Raw genomic sequence first — 19,728 nt, 5'->3', positions numbered from 1 at the left:
AATGGTAGCTACGGTGGAGAAGCTGGTACAGTGTGTCACGCTCCCAGAGGAGCTGGTAGTCGACATACACACTCCGGGCGGTGTATTCATAATCTCGTGGTGACTCACTGCATTGCCATGAGGAGGTCAGTTACTATACCCAAACCTTTTCTTGAGCCCTGAGCTCCCTAGTGCTGAATCGGTAGACCTCGGTTATCTTCGATATCCATATTGGCAATCTCTGAAACACAAACTATGCATTGCTGTGCGACATCTGGCGTACACTTTACGAACTAGTACTGATGTTGTTTACACAGCTAAGCCAAACTATATAATAATTCATGCTAGGAACAAGATTTGCATCGAGAAATGTTGTATAATGTTAAATAATGTATGTGTAACAGAGTTGTTGGCGTAAGATAATAAATGTTTAGAAAATTCATATCGATCGATCATATTATCGATTCAATTCAGATTTCATTTCCATCCAGTTGGCAGTATAACCGGAACCGTCAACGCTCCCTCCTTACCCCTCACCCCGTAAAAATCGGGCTCAAGAAAAAGTTCGCGTATAGTACTCGAGTTTGTGTGTCATGGGAAGCCGTGAAGCGATACATTTGTTACAAGACCGTGTGGGGCTGAATTACAGTAGAATTAATTAGATTAATTACATTACTACAATGTTGAAATGCCAGTTAAATTCATACTAGAACAAAGAATTCTTATGTATGACACATATGTAAAAACCGACTCATAAAGAGGTGAGTAGGCAATTTCAGAAGAGATTTCCCGGGGTTCCTCTTCCAGGTAAAGAAACAGATATCTCGTGAATAAATTAACAGGATCACTTAATGTTGTGATTCCTAAACTGAAACGAGGGATTCTATTAGAAAAAAATATCGACATTAACACATCATTCGTACGATCTCCCACTACATCTGTACAATGTGTTGCACAAGAAGTCGGTATCTCAAAATCCTCCGTACATAGTGAAATTAAAGAGGTTAGTACTCATGATGAAGGCTATTGGGTGCATGAGTAAGCAATAAATGTAGTAATAGTGGACACAGAATACGCAGAAGGTTATGAATATACCGCTCAGAACATGCATGTAGTCTCCCGGCCATGCTGGGAGTGGGACACACTGTATTTGGAACAATACGGCTGATGGAACATTTGAGCGGTTCGTGCAAGTATGTCTCTCTTTTTCATTCACTCTTCTTCATTACCGCATGTGTTCACTATCTGTCTCTATCTCTCTCTCAAAATACTACTCACTGCGTTCGGCTCGTGTCGCGCCTAATATCAGTCTCACTCGATCATTACGTTTGGGTACAGTATTACACTGAAAGATTAATTTTGATGTGACAAGTCATTTCCCTGTGTTTTCCATGTTTTCCCTATTTTTCCAGAAAATGGGTACCCTAAGATTAATGACAGGAATAAATTGTTAAACACCAGCCTTTATAAATAATCTGTAATAGACACATATTCGGCTATTATGTTTTAGTCTCTATTAGAGACATCTTAAGCTATTTTTTGTCCTAATTATTATCAATACCGTGTGTAATGTGTTAGTCCTAAACATATAAAGGCCTACAATAAAATAGGTATTGGAAGGTGGAACACACTCCATTACAGGTGAGCAAAAGTCAATGCGGGTATATATAATGAAGTTAATAAATTGTATAATATGGAAATGGCATCACACTTGTATCATGTCAAAAACGACACCATTCACTAGCAAATGAGCATTGCACCCATCACTGAGAAAGCACAGGAAAAGCATCTCGAATGGTATGGTCATGTCCTGTGTGCCGCATCTGGAACAGTTTTTTTTTTTTTTTTTGCTAGCGGCTTTATGTCGCACCAACACAGATAGGTCTTAAGGCGACGATGGGATAGGAAAGGGTTAGGAGTTGGAAGAAAGCGGTCGTAGCCTTAATTAACGTACAGCCCCAGCATTTGCCTGATGTGAAAATGGGAAATCACAGAAAACCACCTTCAGGGCTTTCGCAGTGGGATTCGAAACTACTATCTCCCGGATGCAACCTCACAGCCGCGCGCCCCTAACTGCATGGCCAACTCGCCCGGAGCCAATTTAACTCACTCCTTTGAAATTAATGGGCAACGTCCACACGAACGTCCAGAGCAAAGCTGGCATGACACAGTAAATGATACGAAGACTCTCATGTTAAGACCACACGATGCCCAAGATCGTGCAAAATGGCGGACCTTGCACCAACGGGTAAATGCTAGGAATAATAATATAAATTTGTAGGCCTAATTTCCTTGTAATCGTTGAACCAAAATTTAAATTATAATATTACAGATTAAAAAGACAATAACTCTTATCTTCTTAATGTTTTTTTTTCAAACGCCCAATGTTTTAAAATCTGCCCATATAATTTACATACTGTAGAGGTGCTCAAGTATTGTCAATCAATCAATCACTACTGATCTGAACTTAGGGCAGTCGCCCAGGTGGCAGATTCCCTATCTGTTATTTTCCTAGCCTTTTCTTAAATGATTGCAAAGAAATTGGAAATTTATTGAACATCTCCCTTGGTAAGTTATTCCAATCCCTAACTCCCCTTCCTATAAACAAATATTTGTTCCAGATTTTCCCTTGCTATTAAGGAGAAAATATTATAGAAAAAGGAAATTATCACAGAAAAGAATTCTACAAATAAAGTACTGTGTCAGTGGTGTTTCTTTTGTACACACTAGTTGACCAGCTTATATATTTAACGACACTTCCATTTGCGACAAGAACTGGGAACGTACCCAAGTTTCTGAACAATAATCCACACGTTTCTGTTATGAGCATGTTTAAAACTGGCATGCTCACTCGTGCCAATTTCAAGAAAGGGTCCCTGATGAGCACAGGCATTAGAGGAATGACTGATGGCTTGCTGTGAGCAATGTAGTCAATTTTTGTTGGTTGTAGTGGCTGTGTACAATGGGATTGCCGATGATCCACTTCACAGATTTATATTTTATGATGAAGTGTAGCTTTTTTGACATATGATACATTTATTTCAACTTCTTCATGCCATTAGTGTTCATGCAAAATATGTTTCAAGATGACTATACCAGAGTATGATAAACATGCTCAAGCATCACATTATTATGTACAGTGTTCCACTAAATGTAATCCAGGGAAAACAGATCTTGGTTACTAGCGGGCAGCCTGAGCCTGTAAGTTTAAAGTCACACAAAGAAGTCTCAGTCAAGAGGTGGAATTAGATACCATAATACAGTCTTAAGTTAAATCATTTCCAGCTTACCTCTAGCCTTAGGTGTCTCCTGCTGATGCTGGAGCTCTCCATTTTGCCAGTTTCCATCAATTTCAGTGGCAGATATAGGCCTACTTTCTTCCACCGCCACTATATAGTCACTGGTTGAAGCGGAAGTTGGTCCCATTGTAGGAAGAACGATTTCTCCAAGAGAATCTTCTGTTCCGAATGTCTGTAAAACAGGAGATTCTCTTCCGATAATGTCAAGAACCAGGTGGTCTATGACATCTAATTTTTTGCTACTTCCTCCCCCACTTCCTGTCTGATAAGCATTATCAACTTTTGCCTGTAAATAAAAGAAACCATGTAAGTCTAGAAGAAGGACATCCTGTTGTAACTGTCTATACTAAAGTACTACCTACATCTATTGTATACAATAATTTTTGTATGCTTTTTTGCATATTATAACAAAGATTTATAAATATCACTGGAATTCATTTCAGGTTATGTTCTGCTCAGTCACAGTCATAAAAACACAAAGGATGGCTGTATGATGCATAATGTTAAATGACTATGGGTAGTATACAGCACAGTAAACTATACTGCGGAGCTAATAGTCTCCTTATTTCCCCCTCTCCCCCTTTAAAAAATATCGACACCCAGTTGAGAAAAGGGTGGCGTGAAGTTAGTAAATAAACACTAACATAACCTCCAACTAAGAGAAAAACAACAGCTAAAACTTACCACTGTTCTGCTCCTCATGTTAGGCCAAGTAGCATCCCGCACATAAGTGTGATCTTTGTCGGCTGTGACCAGCCCAATAGCCACAGCATAATCCCGCAGTTCCATCCATGCTTGCCTCTTCGAGTCCTTTGTCACGGTTAGTGAAAAGGCTCCAAACAACTGCCCCTTCAACTCCAGCACTTTTCTAAGGAAACTTTCTTTCCTGACATTATTGTCGTTTCTTTTACCCATTGTAGCCTATATAAACTGACAAGAATCTGAAACTTCACTGAATAGCCGGTTCCGGTTGTAGTCAAACACAAAAAGCACAGAGTATGAGTGGGTCAAGCGCTAGCCTACTGCAAGGAACGAAAACAAACTACTGTAAGAACATGCAACAAATCGATTCTAACCTCAAACTGTATCAGCTGACTAATGAACTAATATTATTAGTGAAGCCATTTTATTAGTCAGGCATACATCTTTATGAAACAGAATTTTGACAACTAATAATTTGTTTTATGAGTTCTAATATTATTAGCTAATATTATTAGTTAGTTTTATGAAACAGGCCCCAGTACCTAGGATCGAACTCGAGACTCCTGGGTAAGAACCAGATATCCTTTATGTGTTAGTCATAACTGGATATTAAATAGTATCCTTTGTCTACCGGTCATGATTTGGAGAAAAGAAATTATAACACAATATAAGCACATCTGATATACACACGAGATTGCGTTGCCGAGTATCGAACATGTGATCCATTTGACCACGACGAATGTATATTTACATTGAACACTTACGATGAACATACACTCTGAACATATATGTGCATATCCTGGGTTTACCAAACAAATTATATATTTAAAGAAAATCAGTCAAGGCTGGAATCAAACCCATCACCATATTATTTTGGGAAATAATAAAACGCACAGAAACATATATATATAAAAAAAATATCGAATATCTTTACACAACACATCTTGAACATATGGCTTAACCAAGCCATAATATCTGGTTAAATCTTCGCTCGAACATCATTCGAACCAACAGGCTTCGGCTTCCAAGGTAAAAATTTTTGGACTCCAATCAGAGGCTAAATTAATGCTTAGCACGAGAAGGGATCTATCCTTCACAAAATCCGGAAATTATCCGTGTTACTTTCAACGTATAATTAGAATGGGTTTGAGATTACTTTGGTAAATGAAAAGAGCTTGGCCCGTTATCATCGCTTTGCTAGAGACTGCAAAGTTTGCTCGGCCTACGGTCGACCAGCATATACCTGCTCATCACAATAACAGCTGTGACTAGTCCTGGGTTGTGGATACCATAAATCATCTGTCACTCTCCCTTTCATTTCTCTTACATATCATCTCGGCTCATTGTCAAGTATGCACTCACTTGAAAGCCATTATTTCTTATTACTCGTTATCTGGCTATATATTCAGCCCAATTTTATATCTCACAACAGCTATAATTATTTATTCTTCCTTATCACTCTAACAACAAAACATGTTACAGCTTCGCCCTCTCATATCTTGGCATCGTATCTCAATCCGTTCATTTAATTCACAGAGAAAACCCCATTATTTCAGGTTATTTTATTCTCACAATTTCACATATAATTATAAATTAATTACACCTCGAGCTGGATCAACTCCAATGATTATCTAATATTATCCGGGATTACAAATATCCGTATCTCAAAGTATCATTTATGTCCAAACTACTCTGAAGATCTTTACCAGACGAAGAAATATAAATCTAGCTAACTTGCCGTTCTTCCCAAAGATAGTTCATATAAGCTAAGAACTTTGAAGTCTATATAATAATTCATGCAAATGAATTTTGTTAAATATCAATGATTATCTTAAAAATCACTTGATGATCCTAACTAATAATAATAAATCTTTCCCAGTCATACGCGCATAATGTTCCCTATATATTTAATATTTAATTATGACATTATAATATTTACAAATATTATTATTATTACTGGCATGCATATCTCGTGTTTAGGGTATATTAAAGTATGTACTTAACACTCGGTGAGTAAGGCTTGCTGTCATCTAGGGTACATCTTAGATCTTTACACGAACATGATGAATATTATTGTTCCTAGTAGTCCTTGGTTCTTCTTCATACGACGATCCATGACTCGAACTGCTGTTTTCTCAGTCGAATTTCGGGACGATCCTTGTAAAGCTGATTGCAGGCACTGAGGCGCGACTCTTGCAGGCTCCGAGTCTTGGGTTCGACGACCACTCACGAACATACAGAAAAAATGGAAAATGAGTTATCAAATACTGTTTTTTGCACTTTCAAAGGGGGCCTACTTGTAACAAGATCCACTCTTAAGTTCAAACAGATTAACCTAAGTAGTGATACGTTTGTAAAAATCACTGTTCATTCCCTGACCGTCACACAGACTATCACAACGAATGTCCCTGGAGGATGCGAATATTAATTTTGTCAAGAACATTTATTTAATTTTTGCTAAATGTCACTCGTTCTTAAATGCTCGAGAGCGATGATAATTAGCCCCTGCATATATTAATTAACTGTCTCACCACGCTAAATAACCTGAAGCGTTTGCCCTCCGTTGGTGATTGCACCATAAGTCATAATTAACTATCTTCGACGGTTGTGATGTTGAAATGCCAAATTAAGGCTTCTATTCTACAATTATGTACATTAACTTGTACCACACGGCTTATTCCGTAAAAATATTAAATCACATTGATGTGTTTCTTCAATGGCACAACACTTGATACACTGATATCCAAGTAACTGATATCCAAGTCCGCTTCTGATATGTTGGGCTGCCACTATACGGACGACAATTAAGTAACGTGTTACCACTGCAGCTACACAGATGAGAATGAGATACAGTGTCTCGGTCCAGGCTATATTTATAACCTTCGGAAAAATGGTCAGGGGGGAAGTGAAATATGTCCCTGTTGGAAATGACGGTCCGGTAATAGAAGTTTTTGAACGATGTGATAACAATCGAATTAAAGCTCATGACCTCTACTTTCTACTGAACATCTGTGAAACCAAAGCGATCAGTAGGTTATTCATAATTTCCAAAGCGTCCTTTTGGAAAATCATGCGTCATGTTTCATCATGCAATATCTCCCACTTTTTTCCACATGTCAGATTTCAGTAGTCGCCTTTGATCTGCGTACTACTGTATGATAGGCGTCATTACTGATCCATATTTAAAGTATTGTGTTTATATGCATTGACAGTCAGCATAAAATACATTTGCTCGAATGAGACCTGATTTATAAATTTAGAAAAGTTATCTCATATAGAAGTATTCTTCTTCCTCTTTTTCATAAATTATGGTGAAGTGGTACTAATGAATGCGGTGTTGAATTTATAGTGGGCATTTATTTTTCAACGGTTAACACGCCTTAATTTGGCCCTGTCTCAAAAAACCTCCATCTCCGTGCGTAGCGTTATCATCTCTTCTCACGCGCTCGGAAAGCATACAGAATGCTAACTACTGCGTTATATGTCACAGGATGTTGCGGAAAACGGCATATATAATTAGCCAGACCTCCTAACATCTCCATGGCATAAAGATGAATGGTCACAGTACATTATGTAAATTCCATACTGCATTAGACATTAAATACATTTCCAAACACAAAAATCTAGGCTCCTACTTGGAAAAGAAATTGTCGAGGGTTGACTGTTTTTAGGTTTTTACTGCTTTCTGAACTATAAACCACCAAGCTGGATAGCTGCAGTCGCTTAGGTGCAGCCAGTATTCGGGAGATAGTGGGTTCAAACCCCACTTTCGGCAGCCCTGAAGATGGTTTTCCATGGTTTCCATTTTCACACAAGGCAAATGCTGGGGCTGTACCTTAATTAAGGCCACGGCCACTTCCTTCCCATTCCCAGGCCTTTCCTGTCCCATTGTCGTCGTAAGACCTATCTGTGTCGGTGTGACAAAGCAACTTGCAAAAAAAAAAAACTATAAACCTCCCACATTCCCACATTGTTTTCCATGTATCTGAGGCATACTGGCTGAACCTTCCATAAACCGCCTCTGTTTTTCACACACACACACACACACCCGACATCATCAAGTTAACGGCAGCATACGGGACATCGGCAACTTATTCTGAGATATTCTTAGAACCTATTCATAGGCTTATATCGCCCCTGCATTCCTACTAGTTGTCACGGCCATGGGCGTAGTTTCTGGCTGTTTCGCAAGTACCCGCGTGGACAAGCCGATATTGAGTTTATTTTCCTGCTTTAATCCTCTTCATGCTAAAGGTAATGAAGAAAAGGAAAGCAGGTTCGAAGTTGCAGAAATGAGTGCATGGGAAAGTATTGGGGTATTACATGTGAGTGATAAAGGCGCAGTAGCAACACTAGCACATCTAAACGTAAACAGTTTCTTTCCCCACGAGAATTTTATTTCATGTCTCCTCATCCTTGTGCTATGTTCTAATAATGCGATGTAATAATATTACGAGTGACACAATAATACAATGTTTAGCTCGTATAAAGGTAAAAATAAAAATAACTTTCAATTTTATGCCAACACGTGGTATCGCAATGCCTCGAGTGCGTGTATCAGGCCTCCTCTCACCAACACCCAGCTGGTTATCAACATTCGTTCAACTTCGTAGACGATCAGGATCTTTCGGCCGGCTGTTTGGCGGCATAATCAGCTGGCAAGTCGGCTGCATTCTCTTTGGTCGGCTGTTTCCTGCAAAGAGTTGGGATGTTTCTTTGTTTCGTAATATTTTATTCACCTAACTAATAATGGACAAAGAAAATCTTATCAGTTTAGTTCCAAAACGTAATTTCCTCTACGACAAGACCCAAAAGCATTATTGCAACAACAACGTAAGAGAGAATATCTGGAAGGAAATAAGCAAGGGAATATAAACCAAACAGGTTTGAATATTAAATTTTGTGGTAGGTAGATTAGGCCTATACGGTACTTTATTTTGCAATTATTGTTGACCTTATTTCAAATCATATTATGTTGGAGTCCATATACAGTACGGTATGTCAGTACGATAATTGACATGGCTTGGAATGTACAGTATTTACCGTGAACAATTTTGTAAGTGGCATTCCCTACGGATGTCGTTCATGTATTCCTAACAAACAGTATGGTAATGCATAAGAAGCTGCTGTGTTGTGGACAAATACATTTTTCGGTTTTTAATTAATGTTGATGCCACCTCAATGACTTCACCCTGTCTCAGCACGCAACTTACTGGATTAATGTTCTATCAAACCATCCATTGCGTGCTTTATGTTTCCCGCGTAGAATCCCATTCAATTCTATTCTGCTTGATGTAAACGGTGAAGTGGAAATTACGACTGATGGGTTCGACAATAGAGAAATGGCTTGGCATTCGAGGTGAGTCTTCTATTCTTTTATCAATACTATACATTCCTGGCTTACGTAATTCTAAATTCGCGGATTATATTTTCTTATAGGTTCCGTCTTGGTTCAAGATCTTTCTCGAACAACCAAGGTACTCGCAACTCAAAGCACAAGAATCTCTTCAATACCATCACAACAGAACTGCACTTAATCCACAATGCTCTATCCACTAATATGATATAAACATACAAAATTGGAGTACAAAAAACATATATAGAATCTACCAACGGACATTCTATATACCAACATCAACGTGCAGTGACATCCAATCTATTAAGTCCAAGCTCAAGCCACATTTGAATACTTTCTAGATTTTACTGTACATACTTTTATGTAGAAACACTCATATCTAAGCATGTGTCTACTCCTTGTATAATGTTAAACATGGCTACAAAGCCGTCATAAACATAACCCTACTGTTCAACAGACAAATATGTCACTAAAAGCTGATTATTATACTTCACTTTTAATACTTTCTCATTTTTTAACTAAAATACTAAGGTGTACACCTTATAAAAACAATCTTTTATCGCACTGACTGTCAGCTTATATATGTATATACTTTTAATTATACTCATGTTTATATTCAATACTATTAATGTAATATTACTGTAGGAGTCACGATTAATGTAATATATCTTTGTATAGTTGTCCTGGCTGATGATGGCATCAAACATTGTCGAAACCGGTACCAAATGTAAATAAACGTGATGTTTTAAATGTAAACCTTCACGTATTATATTGTATTGAAAAGGTGGATATTAACTTTACCATTTCTCTATTGTGAATCTTGATTCAATACGGAACCTGAAGAATGAAATTCTTAATGTTAAATGATGGGTTCGATTCGATTCCACAAGGTGAGAGTGAGCATCTGGTGGTGGCGGTGTCACAGCGTGACGTCATATGGCCTTGGCAAGCCCGGAGAGGCTCCATGACAGGCAAACTGTCCTAACACAGGGTTCTAACCATGAGCTGCTTTGAGCGGACGTTTTCTATCTTAAGGTGCTCTAAAATTTGAACTGTTTAACCGGGAAATATATATTCACAACAGAACACTTTAAGCGGGATAAATATACATATATCTTAATGCAACAGATCAAGGGACCAAGAATATCACACTTATTAGGCGGGAAAACTTCTTATGCAGGAACTTCTTAACAGGGTTTCACTGTATTTGCTAAGTGCATCCCTAACCTAACACAACGCTTACTTCTTAAGTCTTGACTTCCGGGCCTTTCCAATTGCCACAACCATCTATAGGTTCGTTGGTTGTTTCAAAACATCACCACCCAGGAAACACTGCACCAATTCCCCTCATCTTTATCCAGATTACAGACTGCTTTAGCCTATCACTGACAGTTTAGAAGTACGAGATCTTCGTCCCATTTTGACCTCGTATATACATTGAATAAGAAGCACCATCACCGTTTAACAATACCAAGTAATGTCACTGTATGAGGTATTAACATCAACAAATCAGTATGGTAGGTGAAATCAAATCAAATCTTAGCTACGTACAATGTCAAGCGTGTTTGCGAAGAAAATATCAAATTAAGTGAAGCGAAGAGAACTGCAGCCAAACAAGTATAAATGAGCCGTTCACACACTGAGTTCATACTGATTACTGAATCTGAATGCACATCAGACAATGTAAAAAGAATAATGACCCCAATTCCATTCTCGCGTAAGTTTATAAAGCCTTTCTCCACCATAAATAACAAGCCTGTAGTATTCTTCCAAGAATAAGCAGGTAATGAACAATTGGGCTATATTTCATCAAGTTGTCATTAGTTCAGTGAACTACATATTACCTCCACACTGCACATATATTTTTCTGCGTCCCCCACCCATAGGAGTAGGGTGGTTTTAATCAACCTGTTTTCTTTGACAGGGATTATCTTTTAGCACTTGGTTGAGTAGTTCGTTTATATTTTAAATTGGAACATCCTTAAAATTTACACTTGGTTTGAGGGACAGTCCAGGCGTGCGTACAGTGCAGAACAGAGGAAACGAACAGCACTGGCGCCGCCTGAAGGTCAGGCAGACCTGCCAACTGCATGGGAGCCAAACTTTAAGAGTTGATGAATCACACACCACAAACTACAATAGTGTATGTCATTTTGCACAGATTCTAGGACACATTAAAATTTAATAAAATTTAATTTTAGTACACAGTAGTTACTTTCTTAGAATGGCTATAGAATTATCTAGGATGCAATACATATTTTCTCTGAATGAAACATTTTAATCGCTACTATTGCACTGCAACTGTACGAGTGTAAAAGCTTCTTCTGGATTCTTCGTGGAAAGATTAAGTTCATTTGCCTCGTGGTAAACACTACCAACAGTGACCAGGTTTGGATTTTCTGAAGTGTAGTGTCTGAAAAAGGTATGTACCTGTGCAGTTATTTTCTCATACCCCGTGAAGGAAAGTTTGGATGTATGCCAAAAGTACTTTCATCAGGTCGAGCATAATAATAATAATATCATCAAATTCGGACTTGGCGTTGTGAGTGCTAATGTGTTTCTAAAAGATGGGTTCTTCTAACCAATTATTCTTCGGAGCGTGGAAAAGGCACGGTGGGCTGGTTTGGAAAATTTAATTTTAAATTTAATCATGTTCGTTTCTGGCCTGTATTGTTATATTTTCTTGTGAACCAAGGTGGCTTTTCCAAGGTATTGAGCTTATCTCCTTTTTCTTTCTGGGGTTTCCTGTCTGTAATTCTGTGTACTTTTCTGCTGTTTTGTATGTTTTCTTTTCTCTTGGAGTTTTCCTGATATTGTTCCTTGCTGTGGTTTCTTTTCCTCCTCGCTCGGGAAGGAGGCTTTGCGTTGTTTTGGGTTACCCTAGCAACATGATGTTGATTGGATTGTTGTGAGAATTGGTTTGAGTGAACCGATACGCATGCTTTTTCATTGCTCTCTGTCAATGTTATTGGTGTGGTGAATCTTGTTGATGATATTTGATTTTCGTTAATCCATTTTCGCCACCCTTTAAAACTTTCTTTTTCGTTTGATAAATTGTTACTTACCTTGGGAACAGCCCCATGGTTGTAAAGGGGTTCATTACTCAAGGTGACGAAGACGAAGTGATCTCCTTATCATCTAGCTGAACCGTAATCTTGTTACTGGAACTAAAGGTTTGCTTAGTTTTTCATACCCGTGATCGATCGCATTTTATGTTAGTTATTAGTAACTTCTGGTAGAAAGGTATGGAGGTCAACATATTTTCTGACTAGCTGATGTACCCGTGCTTCGCTACGGGATTCTCAGAAAGACTGTCTTTGTGGTTTTCCTACCTGAAGTCGTCAGAAGGAATGTAGTGATTTAATCACTAATGTTATGAGCCTTCTGTATTGCAGGCCCTCACATTAAGTTTTCTTACGATTCTGTAATATAAGGCTGTCTTATAAAATTAATTATAACGTAGACTATAGTTCCTTATTCCCCGACTTTACATACTGATTTTCGTTAAATTCTGTTTACCCATTTTCTCGTGACTGCGCTGATATGATCTTAGCAACAAAAAACCATAATCATTAATATCTCCGTTATCATAACCGGTACGGTCAAAATGTATAAGACATAAATGATCGGAAATTTAATACTATGTAACTTTATTTACATAGTAATTGTCAATAAGACCACTAATAACACAAATATTCGAGAATTAAATTTTGGGCCTTCCCCTAAACTACAATTTCGCTCAGCGTGAATAAAGTTATTTATGGCCGAGATTGTAGCGACTTATTCCCCGATTTTGCATACTGATTTTATTTACGACTAGCTGATGTACCCGTGCTTCGCTACGGGATTCTCAGAAAGACCGACTTTGTGTGGCTTTCCTAACTGAAATCAACATAGATCATTACAAAAACGTCAGTAGGAATGTAGCGATTAAAAGCAATGTTATCATATGAAATACTTACTCGATCAAATGAAAAACCTCACATTTTGTCACTTTTAACGAACAGTACTACGGTGCCGATGTAACAGTCCTGAGTTTCACAGCTGGAATGACCAGGATGAACCAGTGTATTACGTACCAGTAGTATCAGAAAATGTATGTATCAGAGGAATGGCACACTAAAGAAGAAAGTTATCCAACTCGAGTTACTTCCCGCCGATATTCAGGCATGCTGTTACACTCGGTACGCCCGGGCGAGTTGGCCGTGTAGTTAGGGGTGCACAGCTGTGAGCTTGCATCCGGGAGATAATAGATTTGAACCCCATTGTTAGCAGCCCTGAAGATGGTATTCTGTGGTTTCCCATTTTCACACCAGGCAAATGCTGTTATGTACCTTAAGTAAGGCCGCATCCTTCACACTCCTGGCCCTTCCCTCTCCCATCGTCGCTGTAAGACCTATCTTGTCGGTGCAATGTAAAGCAAAATTTTAAAAATACTGGTTACGCAGCGGTAATCCTATCTATCATAGATGAGTGGCAACAGAAGACACAAAGCATATCACAACAAACAGTGGTCAATGTAATGTTATTGTTGATTGGTTTTATGAGCATTCTGTATTGTAGGCCTTCACATTTAGTTTTCTTTCGACTCTGTGATATTAGGGCGCCTTATAAAGTTATTTATAGCGTAGACTGTAGTTCCTTAATCTTCGACTTTACATACCGATTTTCATTAAATTGTGTTTACCCATTTTCTAGTGACTCGGCGGTGGTACGGACTCAGTAACAAAAATCCAAATCCTTGAATATCTCTGTGATCTTAGCCGGTACGGTAACAATGCATAAGACATAAATGATCGGAAATTTAATGCTATGTAACTTTAGTTATGTAGTATTTATCAATACGACCACTAATAACAAAAAAATGTGAGAATTAAATTTTAGGCCTTCCCCTAAACTACCATTTCAATCAGCACGAATAAAATTATAGTCTAGATTGTAGCGGTTCATCACCCGGCTTTACATACTGATTTTCATTAAATTTGCTTCAGCCGTTTTCTGGTGATGCGTATACATACATACATACATACATACATACATACATAGACAGAAATTACGTAAAAGTAAAGAGTGCATTTCCTTGTTACTGTGGACATGATCGATACAGAAATACCATTTTTTTCAAATTCTGAGCAATGTACAGACAAAACTCTTATTTTATATATATATAGATGGGACAACTAATAACAAATATTTGAGAATTAAATTTTAGGCCTTCCTCTAAACTACCATTTCTCTCACGTGAGAAAGGTTGTTTATGGCATAGATTGTAGCAACTCATTCCCGGACTTTACATACCGATTTTTATTAAATTCTCTTCAGCCGTTTTCTCGTGATGCGTGTACATACATACAGACAGACAGACAGACAGACAGACAGAAATTACAGAAAATTAAAAAATGCATTTCCTTGTTACTATGGAGTGACTGATACAGAAATAACATCCTTTTTAAATTTTGAGCAGTGTACAGACAAAACTCTTATTTTATATATATAGATTTATTGGTTGCAAATCTTTTTATTATTGTCTGTTAATTCCAAATCAACATATTTTCTGATTTATTGGCTGCAAATCCTTTTATTGAAAAACCTACAACCTGTTTTCCAGTCAGTGACCGGGTCAGGGATGTGATGAATGAATTATATATAGGCTGCTATGCAAATCCTTTTATTATTATCAGTTAATTTAAAGTAAAAATATTTTCTTATTTATTTGGTTGCAAATTACTTTACTATTTTCATTTAATTTAGTCTCAACATATCAAAATTATTTTCTGGCATTTTTCTTTTCTCTATTAATCGTAGATTTTACTAAAATGTGACTTCAGTTAGGATTTGGGTTGTTTTTTTCCCTCCTCTTGGAGTTGTTACATCTCATTCGGTACCAATTAAAGTTATTTTGTGTTACCAAGGTGTTGTTTTTCATTCACCGTTTTCAATGGGGCACTGCAATTGCCCCTTTTGGTAATTGTAACCACGGCCTTAGGCCGATTCCCTTCTCTGTTCTCGGTAAGTGTGTGGTTTTTTCCTTTTGGGGGTTTTTGGCTGCGTTATATCTGTTTTTACCCGGCTTTGTTCTCTCTCTCTCTCTCTCTCTCTCTCTCTCTCTCTCTCTCTCTTGTATTCGCTTTAACTCCCTTCGGGGGCGAGTGCACTACCAACCTTCTCACCTGGGAGCTTTTCTTCTAGGCGTGTAAAGTTTTTCTGCCCATCGTCCAAAGGGCTGGTTTTGTGGCCTGGAAGTGGTGTCGGTTAGAAGTTCTATATGACAACATTTTTATCCTGACGTGGTATAACCACACAAGACCCAACGAGCCCTACTGCAACTGGGATATTACCCCTTCTTAACACTAAGAGATTCTTCAAAAAATGAATAAAAGAAAGAATGACGACGAAGGTCGTGAAAATTAAATACTCGCTATGCTTCGGGAACCTAATACCGTGGGGATCATAAAAAGAGGAAAAACAAGGGTTGACTGAGGGAAGTCTGATATGTTTGCCATTCATCTGTGTTTGCTGCAAGAAAAGCATATGAAGAAATTCCAGTAGGCCCCCCTACATGCTGCAAACGACGTGCATTTGTCGACAGTGAAGGCCAGCTCAATTCATCCTGTATTATTCAAAGGGCAAAACAATTTTATATTTCATTTGTTGAGTCACGGCCAGGTCAATCCCACCATTCAAGTGTTATCCAACGAGCAAAGCTATTTCGTATTTCATTTGTTTTGCGTTGTTGCAACGTCCACTTTCCTGAACTCCGATTACATTTGAACTACACGTGTGTAAACAGAGTTCAGGTTTATACAACGCCACGGAGTCTTAATCTTAGTTCATTTTCTGAACTAAGTTCTGAATTGATCTCCGGTCAGATGTCTTTATGCAACTGGGCGTAAATGTCTAATTATAAATCATCACTAAACTCAACCATAATAATTGTCACATATGTGTTTCAGAACAACATACAGTGTAATAATTTTATAAAGTTTTTATACATTTCTAAAATACTTTCACTCTTGTTTCAGACATGAAAGAACAGCATGTAATAGAGACCCTACATAGCAAGCAGCAGCAGATTGTACTTGCTACACAACTGGTCAAGATGATACTCAAGATTGATGATATCCGCTCTCCTAATGATGGCATGGGAATGTGAAGACAATTGTAACAGCAAAGTTAATATTTTTTACGGTCTGCTTGTGTTGCTCAAAATTTATTGAGTTACTAGGATTCCAAAATACTCGGTCACTATTTTATACAATCTGGAGTTCGTGTAATACCCCTCTGTTGAACCTATAGCTGTTTAATACCTCTGTTGCTGTACTACATACAGTTTTATAATTAATAATGCCTTCCTCGCCAAATTTTTTTAATAAACTCGCGTTTTCTGTAATATACCACAGATCGGGAGGAGTGCTGAAATCAATGCAGAAGTTCGCTATTCTTTTGCTGTAATGTATGTTCCGTATTTATCTTAAGCTTATATTAATATTTATTGTAATGCACAATGCAACATAATAAATTTCATGTTTACTAAATAGTATTGTTTGTGCAACCCTTGTCCCATTTCTCTACGGGGTCGGGTATGAGGTGAGGTGAATCTGTCGTGGCAGGTTTTTATGACCGGGTGCCCTTCCCGACGTTAGCCTCATCAGAGGCGTTAATTAGGTGAAATGAGTGACGTGATTTATGATAGTAGGAAGGGAGAGGGTGAAACCCGGTGCTGGCACATAGACTGCTCCTGTCAAAAAGTACCAAGGGGTCTGCTCGAGGCTTAACGTCCCCTTTGGATGTATGAATCGCCATCAAACAGCATCATATGCCCTCACTCCATATGAGCACTGCGGAGAGGTTTGTAATTTAATCCAGGCTTTTGGCGCACAATCTAGTGACTACAGATTGTATACCACCACCTCCCCTACTCTGCCGACCAACTCTGATGGTAAAAATTTATTCAACCAACGGGACTCTGGCTGGCTAACCTCGATGTCAGACCGTTTAGACTTCAATGCCTTAATGATTGTGGCCACCAGGGGGGCTGTTTACTAAATAGTATGGCTGTGCATATTATTTTGACCATGTTGGATACAGGCTTTTAATTTCCTTTTAGGTTTTTAGAAATTGTATTTGATATTTTTAAATGAAGATCCTTTAAATGGGTGGGAGAACTTATTTGTGGACAAAAGGTGGACCTAGCTGTTTGAAACTACACTGTGGCATATGGAATTATTTCAAGTCTTCTCCACCACTTTTTCCACACCCTGTTGGTGTTGCAGGTGCAAACTGTGTTGCATATATTTATTTGAGCCTGGTTTAGATGCCTTCCTGGTGCAAATACGGAATTTGTTCAGTAAAACTTCATTTGTAATGTTATTCACATTGGCGTAATTGTCCACCTGGTGGCCCTGTATACTGTAGAGCCAACAACATGGCTAACCAGACATGACTTCCTGTTGTATGAAGTCTAATGTTGAGTATTACATGATACTTGTTCTGCTTCATTGGTACTTGTATACAATATGAACTCTTTCTAGCTTGAGAGACAATATTCTGTTGTCAAAATGACCCTGTCTTAGTTATTCCATAGAAGCATATGTATCATACTACCAACACGTGTTGGTAGATTCATCATAGCATCAGCTATGATTACATTTTTGAGCTACCACTAAAGATTTTATTGGGCTTGCATATTCTTGAGTTACTTTTTTTTTTTGTGATAATGGTGGATAAGAATGATATACAGAGATTTATAGAGGAATCTGATGACGATTAGAATTCATCATCATCAGTTTTCCACTCCAGTTGCCCGGGTGTGGTTTACGAGCACTCTCCACTTCTGTCTGTCCATGTACCACTCTTCTCTCAAGACGACATCCCAGCTGATTCCTCTTGTTCCTATGTCCTCTTTCACTTGGTCCAGCCACCTCTTCCTAGGTCTTCCTACCGGTCGTTTTCCGGCCACGACTGTGTGTAGCCATTGTTTTGCTGTCCTTCCATCATCCATTCGTTTGACATGGCCAAACCATTTCAAACGGGCCCTTGTCACTTTTTCATTCAGGGATGAGTACACACCATCTTGCTCCCTTATTCTTTCATTCCTTACCCTGTCCCTTTTCGTCTTCTGTACCATAGTTAGTAGGAACTTCATTTCTGCGGCTTGTAGTTTGCTGTCCACTTGTTGGGTTGTTGTGCAGGTTTCTAGGCCATATGTTATTATGGGGGTGAAGTATGATTGGAATAGAATCTGCTTTGATCTTAAGGGAACTTGTTCGTTCCAGAGGAGGTTCCGAACTTGATGGTAAAACAGCTGATTTTTGAATGCGGTTGTTAATCTCATGCTGTATTCTGTTATCACTTGAAATGATGCACCCAAGATATTTATATTGGTCTACTGTTTCCAGTTGTGTACCTTCCAGCATTATTTTTCCTTTCTTCTGCCTGTTGACAGACATAGTAACAGTTTTCGATTTATTTATTGTTAATCCGTGTACTTTCAAATGTTCATTCCAGGTGTTCAGCCTCTCTTGGACTTCCTTCTCTGTATTTCCCCAAATGACTACATCATCTGCAAATGCAAATGCATTGATGTCCATATTGTTCTTCTGCTTAATTTCTTTCATGACTTCGTCCATGACAGTGATAAAGAGTAATGGTGAAAGGGTACTGCCTTGTTGCACTCCTTTAGTGGTTTGGAACCAATCAGAATTACTGTTTCCTATCTGTACGCAACTGCAGCAGTCTTCGTAAAGCATTTTAACTTTCTGGATAAGCCCTTTGGGTACATTCTTCTTTCTTAAACATTCCCATATAGTTTTCCTTGGAACATTATCAAATGCTTTTTCGAGATCCAAAAACACTAGTGTTAAGTCTTTGCCCTTCTCCCAATGCTTTTCTAACAGTATTCTAAGTGCAAATATGAGATCGGTAGTTGATCGGTGTTCTCTGAATCCATATTGTTCTTCCTGTAGTTGTGGTTCTATTATTTTCCTTAGCCTTTTTTCAAGGATGATTAGAATTAAATGATGAATTTTGTGAATTAAGTGAAGGTGATTTTGTATATACGAGTATGTTGTAAATGAAGTGAATTTTGATACTCGAACTTAAGAATGCAAGAATTGGTACTGGAGCATAGAGAATAGTAGAAGAATTCTGATGATGGAGGCGGTGAAGTTGTAGACTACGATAATGTTACTACTGTTAAATTAATAAACTTCATTGTTTGTCCGTATTGAACCAAGATTACAACTTTTATTATAATTTGGGTCCACCTTATTCAATACATTTAAAAAAAATAATTGTTAGATGTAATTACAACATATATTTCAATCGGAACTAGTTTTGACAGCCCTCTGCGTCATGATCAGCTGATATAAGTTTGTGGAAAAATTGACAATC

General features: G+C 38.1%; 1 protein-coding gene across 1 annotated transcript in view; it reads left to right on the top strand.

Annotated features, from left to right (window-relative positions):
• Positions 1-16,871, top strand: part of CCT5 (chaperonin containing TCP1 subunit 5) — a 205,039-nt gene extending 188,168 nt beyond the window's left edge. Inside the window, exon 10 of the mRNA XM_067147554.2 lies at positions 16,359-16,871. Coding sequence (XP_067003655.1) covers positions 16,359-16,489 — 131 coding nt within the window. The 3' untranslated portion in view covers positions 16,490-16,871. The remainder of the gene's footprint in view (positions 1-16,358) is intronic.
• Positions 16,872-19,728: the final 2,857 nt, after the last annotated feature.

Source organism: Anabrus simplex, chromosome 5, assembly GCF_040414725.1.
Source record: "Anabrus simplex isolate iqAnaSimp1 chromosome 5, ASM4041472v1, whole genome shotgun sequence".
NCBI lineage: Eukaryota > Metazoa > Arthropoda > Insecta > Orthoptera > Tettigoniidae > Anabrus > Anabrus simplex.
The sequence above is the reverse complement of the archived record's forward strand: the minus strand, read 5'-3'. Positions and strand labels throughout refer to the sequence as shown.